The sequence below is a fragment of the Oculina patagonica genome, chromosome 7 (genome assembly GCF_052425735.1).
Source record: "Oculina patagonica isolate OP01 chromosome 7, crgOcupat, whole genome shotgun sequence".
In the NCBI taxonomy this organism is placed as follows: Eukaryota; Metazoa; Cnidaria; class Anthozoa; order Scleractinia; family Oculinidae; genus Oculina; species Oculina patagonica.
Genome location: NC_135764.1, coordinates 21,602,976 through 21,611,626, shown reverse-complemented (window position 1 = coordinate 21,611,626; position 8,651 = coordinate 21,602,976). Strand labels below are relative to the sequence as shown.

The following is an 8,651-nucleotide window of genomic DNA, read 5'->3' as shown; positions in this document are numbered from 1 at the left end:
CACATGTAAATCGTAAATATACCGCTTTCTCGGAAAAATCCGCACCAGTTCGCTTGTTTACTAGTATCAGAATTATTCGAAACGCTTTCAATTTTTACCGTCCGGGGAGGGCACGGGAGTAGCCGCGACTTCTAACCAATTTAATTTAAGATTGAAATACAACTATTGTTTCAAGTGAGGGTATCTAAGAAATAAGCTGTGTCTAATTAATTTGCCTCAATACTGAAAAAGTAAAACAGAAACCATGCGTAGTTATTGCAAGTTAGAATTCTAACTATGTGTCTGTGAAGCTAATTAGAACAAAAAACTACTTGACAAGCAAACAAACAAAACAGCACAACTGTCAGCGTTTTCAGTTGTATTTATTATCTTTCACATTTTCATATGTCTCGAATCCGAAAGAACAAATCTACATTACATGCATGATAGTTTCAAGAGTAATACTCGACGACAAAAGCCGATCGAATTAAACCACATTTCTACTGCTAACTTGTATTCATGTTTTCGTCCTAATTTGCCAATCTTCTACTTCAGGTGTAGTTCAGTTGCCAGCGTTCTTGTTTTCACGCTTATCTGCAGCAGCCTGAGCACGCGCAGCATGACTTCCTTTCTCCACCCCGCCGCCATGTTGTTTTGCCTCAGCCCTCTGAATACGAGCCGCATCTTCTTTAGTCGTTGGGTTCTTGGGTTCCTCACCAGATTTTTTGCCTCCTTCGTTGTCCATTCTTCTTAATTAATTCACTACAAAAAAAGTGATGAAAATTGTTATCCATCTTTTTCCCAGGCCATCTAAATGCCGTAAACTCTGCTCCAAATCGCGTTCACGACGTTAACAACATTTTACCCAGGTTTTAAAAACTTTAAACTCGTATTCCTTCTCTGTTTACCAAGGCAAACTAGTTTTAATCGAAGTTACCGATCGTCTCTACAAAACTATGATTCTGATGTTCCAGAGAAAACTACCAGGATTTGTTACAATATTTGTAAATTTTGCCGCCCGAGTCTTCTTCGACTTGTTTTCACAACAGAAGGAAATTGAAAGGAAATTTTTCTATCCGTTTTTAACCATACTGCACTCCAACAACTCATACTAGTATTACTCAAATTAAGTTCTGCTGGCTTTTGAATTTGTTAGAAAGCCTTGAAACGTGTTCAGATGAATTTTCGTCGATTGTTTCGGTTCTTCAATACACGTAGACTTCCAGCTAAAAGAGATTTGCTTCGCAACATGGATCCACAAATGATTTCACATCGAGCTTATTCGTCAACTAAAATGATATTCGTCGCTTATATATATATTTATAATTCTACTGAAACAGCCAACGGGGAAGAATCACTTAATAATACGTACCTGGAACAAGCTGAAGTAAATGTTCTTTGTGTAATTCAGGAATCGTCTTCCTTCGTTTCTCCTTTGTGAATGTTGGGGATTCGTTACAGGTACGTGCTTTTAAATTTCCGAGAAAATTACGTCAGCATGCAATTATGGCAATGATTTTCTCGGAAACACACTTAACCTAACGTAAAGAAAGACCTTAAACAATAATTTTCTGGGAAAGCTTCTGCTGAAGTTGGCTGCTATTTGATAGCTTATCTTTTTAAATGTTTGTTTTTCTTTTAATAAGTGAGTTTTTCTTTAAGCGTCTTCTAAGCTATCTTTAAATGGATATATAAAAAAATAGAAGAAAAAAACATATTCAAATTCATAACATCGTATCTTCAATTTGCCTTTACGATGTATTTCTCTCTTAAGAAAAATCCGCCTTACTCTTGCATTGTTTGAAGTGATAGAGGTCTATCTCAGTGTTACTTTGTACTACGCGTTTCATGTTGCTGTCGAGAGCAAGTGAAACACGAACTACTATTCCACTTTTCTGAGGACTTAAATAAAGCTCGGCCACATGTAAGCCATAAATAGACCGCTTTCCCGGAAAAATCCGCACGTGTTCAATTGTTTACTGTAGTACGTAGAGAAAACTTGGAAACGCTTTTAATTTTTACCGTCCGGGGAGGGCACTGGGACAGCTATGACTACTAACCAATTGAAATACAATCGTTCTTTCAAGCGAGGTTATTTAGAAAAAAGTTGCATATACTTAGCCTCAATACTGAAAAACTAAAACAGAAAGCTTGAGTAATCATTGCAAGTAAAGGTTTTAATTCTCACATAACCTTGGTCAGTTTGAAACAATTTAAAGAGTTGGCTCTTTTCCCAGAATATTTAGTTTTGTATTACCGATTTTCCTGGAAACCTTGGGTGAGCTGACAGGTTTAACTGATCCGTGAGATTCTTGGAAAAGCAACAACCGAGCTACTAATTAACATTTATACTTTTTGTGGTTTTTCATTCCAGAAAAGAAAAGTCATTTATTTAGATTAAAAAAAAAAAAATCCGGAAAAAGTTCTTTTTATTAACATACACAATTTCTTCAAGTTGTAAATAGACCGCTTTCTTGGGGAAATCTGCACATGTTCACTTAATTGTTTACTAGTATGAGGAGTCTTGAAAAGCTATTAAATATCTACCGTCCGGGAAGGGCACGGGGCAGCCACGAAAATAAGTTGAACTATTGAACTATTGTTTCAAGTGAGATTATTTTAAATATTAGCTGTATATAATTCGCCTCGATATTGAAAAAGTAAAACAGAAAGCTTGCGTAATTATTGCAAGTTAGGAATTCAATTCTCACATTGCCTCGATCGGTTTGAAACGAAGAGTTTGCATGCTCTTTTCACAGAATTTTCAATTGGCCTTAACAAAGACGTCCAATCATGTCTATAATGATTTTTCCCGCCAAAAGACGGGGTTGCCACCGGAGCCTAGCTCGTTTCCAGGCCTAATCCGTGCGTACGTACGAACGGACGTACGCGACAACCAAAATTTCTCGGTTCGATAGGATACCATTTGCCTGCCTATGGATGCTCCGCTCCGACAAAAGCACAAAAATCGACAAAAGCACGGCAGAAGCACGGCGTCTGAATCAAACTTTTGAATTGAGTTCTGCACAGCAATTTAGTTCGACACGCCATGCCGTGTTACACGACTCTGGCACGGCAGCGGTTCAAACGTCGTGCTTTTGGCGCACCAAACCAAATTCATAAATTATATTAATGTATTTTGGCGGGATAACGTTCCCTCGAGGAGTTACGAGGAGAGCCGAGAATAATTCTCCTTTACGGAGTATGCGCACAACCTCGTCCCCAAGGTCTTCTCCGTTTTTAGCCTCATTTTGAAAACGGAGAAGCCCCTGGGGACAAGGTTAAGTATGCGCATTGAATTTTATTCCTGCCAGATCGCAATAAACATGGCGGCCAGCCAAAGGAATACGAAATTTTCTCTGCTCAAAAGCACGTCGAGGATGTTTCGTTCAACGAAGAGAATGAAAATCGTGACAGGGAGCAGGGCAAAGAAGAAGCTAGCAGAGCTGAATCTGAAATAAGGAAGTTTTCGGAAACTAGTCGGGCAAAGAAACGAACATTCGCCGTACTTGCAAAAGGAAAAGTTTTTTCTGTTGCTTTTATTTGCGTCTTAAGCATCAATCTGCATGTCTCTGAGACCGGCGAAAACACTGTTTGCAAATATACGCCGACAAATTTCAAGATCGCTTAGTGTATTCAATCTCCGGGAGAATTGGAAGGGATATTGGGGAGGAGGCAGTAGCCTGCGAGCAGGCTCACGTTGGGGCACGCGCGAATATACGTTGGGGCACACGCGAGTGGCGAGCGTAGCGATAAGGCGGGGCTCTCGTGTAGCTATCGTGCGTGCCCCAAGGTGAGCCTGCTCGCAGGCTAAGGAGGCGGAGTGCCATGGAAGCCGCAGTGCGGCTTCCATGGCAACGGGTGCAAAGATTGGTAAAAAAAATCATAAAAAGTGTGAAATGTGACAAAACACCAATTTTAAGTATATTTTAAAATATTTTATTATCTTTGGACCTGTATTTCATGATTTGTTCTAGAGTTTTTACATCACTTGTATTAACAAAGCAAAAAGTATCCCCAGACCAACGCCGTAAAAACTTTGCCCTAGCTTCCTTACGCATCAGTTACAATCCTGGTAACAAGTAGGCATCAAGGGGGTGCTACGAAAACCCAATTTCGGGGTCTTTACACATGCAAGGACTACTATATCGTTATTTTGTCACATTTAGATCTATTGAAAGTTTATATGTACCCGTCTTTCGCAATTTTTATAAAATACATCCAAGTGCCAATAAAGCGACGTATTACAAAAAGTCATCATAATTTCGAAAAACCTCGTTTCACAATTGGAGTAAAATGATTAAGTTAGGCGAAGCCTTTTACAATGATCACGGCATTGTCTTTAAGTTCGATAATTCTTTTTCCAAGCTCGTTAATAAACCATTGTTCCTTCCAAAAGTTCGTGATGTTGTCAACAATTTCTATTTCTTCAGTTTGTCGAATATCTTTTATATGCGTGAGAAAATCCAGGAGATGATCTCCCTCGCGTGACGAGCTATCAAACATGGAGGCGATATTAACACTTATAGTATCACCTGGACATGTGAAATATTTCCATCCTTGCTCAATCGCTACAGAAATTACATCTCCATTTCTGGGGTATGAAGCAACGTGTCGCCCTAAATCTGGGAGTTCAGCAAGAATGCTCATCAGATTTTCTTTGCTTTGAGCGACAGATATTATTATTCCTTTCTCACCAAGCTCTTTCTCGTAGCAGTGAACAAGCGCTTCTTTTTCGTCGAGATGATAGATGCTGTGTATGAAGTGAACCACATCAAATGTGACGTCATCTTCGTTCTTTTGTGACGTATATTCTTGGAAGGTCATAGGAACCCATTCAAAATCAACGTTTACTCGTTCCTTCACATGTTCCGGCAGAATCGCCGCTTTTTCGCGAAATGCCGACAACCTGTCTTTGTCTGGCTCAATGCAGCGGGTGAACATTGAAATTCTTTCTCCTTCTTTTTGGCGAATCTTGCTGAAAGCTTCAAGAAGGTGAATGTCGTTTACACCTTCTCCGCTACCAACACTGAGAACACGAAAAGGCGAGTCGGTTGATGAATGACTTTGTAGAAGATCGGAAATTCCATTGTTGATTAAAAGTGGAACTATGTGCTTTTCGATGCACTGTAAGATGACATCCCTTTGGTTTGTTGAAGCTAGAAAACATTGAAAGGAACGAGCGTATGCTTCAGGATGCGAGGAAAGAAGGCGAGGGTTATGTTGAGCCATCTTTGTTTCAACGAAGCAGAGCTGAAATTAAAAAAAAAAAATATTAGCGTGCTTATGGCTCTATTATTTAAGCCCTAAAGTCCCCGAGCTGGCTTACTTTCAAGGCGTTTCGAGAGGCGTGTGACAAACATATATTTGTTCAGCTTGAAATTTCAATTGACCAAACTTGCTATTAACGAAATGAAGTTTGCATATATAAAGGAATGTGGGATTATATAAACTCGATAGAGCTTTTAAAGGGATTAAGTTCTGGCTTATCAACAATGCAGCGCTTATTAGCTAATCACCCGCCCTTTAATTTTAAAATACTTACACGAGAATAACTTTGTCATATAACAAGAGGTGGTGACACTAATAACCTTGTGCCGCTTGAGCAGCTTTCAGAGACCTTATAAGTGGGTTTTTTCTGCTTACACTTTTTGCCCCCATGAGAACCTTTTTCCATTGAACTTTGAGTCCGAAAGTTCAAAGTTCGAAGAACGAGCCCATGGCGGATTTATTATTTTTTCCCAGTCGTGGGCGGGCGGATAAATAAACGTACAAATCTACCTTTGATAAAGATGAAATGTTTCACGAGCGTGGGAAAAAAAAATCTGAGTCCCCGACGGGAATCGAACCCATGGCCTCACAGATACCGGTTGGGCGTTTTTTCTTGTCCCACGCTCGTGAAGTATTTCATTTTTATCACTAATTTACCGATCTCCAAATTTACCATTTATTTATTTATTTATTTATTTATTTATTTATTTATTTAAAAACTACCTTTGTTCAACTCCAACCTGACCGAGTGATTGAAGTCATTGTTCGTAAAATGTGCAATTTAATGAAAAGCAAAAATGAAAATGAAAGTTGATATTCTAAGTGATAACAGAAAAGAAATGAAACTAAAAACCAAAACCGCCAGCGCATCGTCGCGAAAGTAAAATTCAAAGAGCATTTAAAACCCTAGTGTCCCTAGTGACAATGCACCGGTGTCTGACATGTGCAGAATGCAGAATGCAGAATGCAGAATGCAGACTAAGAGAATATACTGTGTTACCTTTACCACTATTGAAAGCTAACCGTAAACAGGCTAACCCAAGTGCTATTTCGTCTAACCGGAGTGAATAGTAGGCTAACCGGAGTGCGTAGTAGGCTAACCCGAGTGAAAAGATCACTCCGGTTAGCCTACTAAACACTCCGGTTAGCCTGTTTACGGTTAGCTTTCAACAATGGTAAAGGTAACACAATATATTCTCTTAGTCTGCATTCTGCATTCTGCAGTCTGCAGTCTGCAGTCTGCAGTCTGCAGTCTGCAGTCTGCATTCTACATTCTGCAAATGTCAGACACCGCAATGCAAACGCTCGCAAATGAAAATGAAAATGAAAATGAAAATGAAAATGGCTGAGCCACCTCGGTTTCTGTACAAAGTGCATATTGCGTACATGTCAAATAGTATTATTAATACCTATCTTTTTCTTTAGTCTTATGCAAGAGGCGCCTTTGGATCACTGAGACATCAAATTCACAATCTTCGAGTTCCTGGAGCGTCCTGTTCGCTTCTTACGTGAAGAACTCAGCTACCTTGTCAAAAATGATTTCGTCAGGGTGCCGTTTAATTACTTAATGGTTTTTCTGAACACTCCTTTCTTTAAAGAAGGTTAGGGCAAAAGTATCACGTCCGATTTGCCTGCGTTTCTGACGATAGTATCAGACTGACTGTTTGGTTTAAACCGTGGGAAATGTCATCAGCGTAATGGCGAACAAAAGAAAATAGAGAATTTAAAATGTGTTTACACAAGAGATATCGTTTTACAATTCATAGCTAGAAGTTATTGGTCACGCACTCATTTACTGTGAGAAACACATGGGGGGGGGGGGGGGGGGTACTCCCATATATGGGCTATATAGGTATGTGCCACGGGGATAGGGTATGGTTTTTGAGGTTCTCAGTTCTTAAATAGGGTATCATTTTTGCTCCTTTTGGCATTTTGTTCCTGTTGTGGTCCTTAGATAGGGTACGGGTACCTAAATTCTATCAGCTTTAATAAACGCCCAGCTAATCGGAATAAAAATGTATCTTAAAACCGAACAATCCGTTCAAGTATTAGTAAAGCGATTTTATAAAGATTTGTGTTTGGCCGTGCGCGGTTAGCCGCTCGGTTTGGGACGTCACGGAACGCTTCTCCTTCCCTTAAATAGGGTGTCATTTTTCGGTTTTGGGCCTTAAAAGGGTATCAATTTCTGCTTTCTTTATCCTAAAATGGTTTCAGGGTTTAAGAACCTTCGCGGCACACCCTTATCCGAAATTTATGGGAGTACCCCCCCCCCCCCCCCCCACCCGGGCTTTGACCCTTTTTCTTTAATTGCAATATCACTGCGAGGATCATTTCTTTACTTAACATCTATCCGCAGTTCAAATATGATTTCTTTCATATACTTCACTTCAAAACATAAACTCTACGTTCCACTTTTGGAATGTTTTTAAATCCCAAATGAAAAACACCTTATGTCTGGATAAAGAAATACACAAGTTAACTCAAGACGGTATTTGTGTGCGAGATACTCTCTTCTTGGTGTGCTCCCGGCAACAGGTTCCCTAGCTAATGTTTGGAATGATTTAATAATAAACAACCTTTATCTTTGACATAAACAAGACATTACAACATCCATTTATGAGCTAAATTATAGAGTCCCTGTATCAAGTTAATACATTCCGCCTTCGAATTCGCTGTCTTGGGCTGAGGCCCTGTTAGGGTAAATTCCGACAAGGGACACGACGTTTAAACAGCGACATAGAACAAATAAAAAGGCGAGGATCGACAAGACTTTGATTGAAATAGCGACAGCGAAGGATGTTCGAACTGATGTTGTCATAAATGCAATCAGTCAAATGCTCTCGTTGCTTGACCTACACATAAGTATTTCGCTACAAATAGCACAAAGTGACAGCTCATTTTACTGTTATGGCTGTGGCTGATCAAGAAGTCATAACTTCAATAAAAGCACAGTTCAAAGGAAACAACTTACATAATGAGGGTTTGCATTAAATAGATATAATTCTACTTATTTCAGCGATAGCGGAAATATTGCTGCTCTAATCTGGCAACCAACTAACGTAATAGACCGTAATACACTTTGATTAAAAATAGCAAAGTGTAAGCAAATAGGACAAGTAAGTCCACTGCAGAATGTCATTCCAGCCGAGCGAGACGAAACCCCAGCTTTGAAAATATCGTCGATGAATCCTTGACACCCCCCCGGGGAGGGGGGGGGGACATAGCGGGCAGTGCAATAATAAGGGTGCATCAAGGTCGACAAATCGGTGAAAAAATACTTTTAACGATCGAGAATTTATGACCAGCTGAAGTAATTTTGTCAGTCGAGAAATTTTCATCGGTCAAGAATCAAAACTTCCGTTATGAAAAGCACGAGAAACTCCTGCTCTTGTGTACTAAAG

At 39.6% G+C, this 8,651-nt stretch overlaps 1 protein-coding gene and 1 long non-coding RNA gene across 2 annotated transcripts; both read right to left on the bottom strand.

Moving 5' to 3' along the window:
- Window positions 1–343: 343 nt before the first annotated feature.
- LOC144661568 (uncharacterized) lies at window positions 344–1,535 on the bottom strand. The gene is made up of 2 exons (XR_013572306.1): window positions 1,352–1,535; window positions 344–741 (listed from the first exon to the last, which is right to left on the bottom strand). It is a non-coding gene; the product is annotated as an uncharacterized LOC144661568 (long non-coding RNA).
- A 2,749-nt stretch (window positions 1,536–4,284) lies between these two features.
- LOC144659282 (histamine N-methyltransferase-like) lies at window positions 4,285–6,785 on the bottom strand. Its single transcript, XM_078519702.1, has 2 exons — window positions 6,660–6,785; window positions 4,285–5,232 (listed from the first exon to the last, which is right to left on the bottom strand). Exon 2 carries the CDS (start codon window positions 5,209–5,211, stop codon window positions 4,285–4,287), a length of 927 nt encoding a protein of 308 aa, XP_078375828.1. The 5' UTR covers window positions 5,212–5,232; window positions 6,660–6,785.
- Window positions 6,786–8,651: the final 1,866 nt, after the last annotated feature.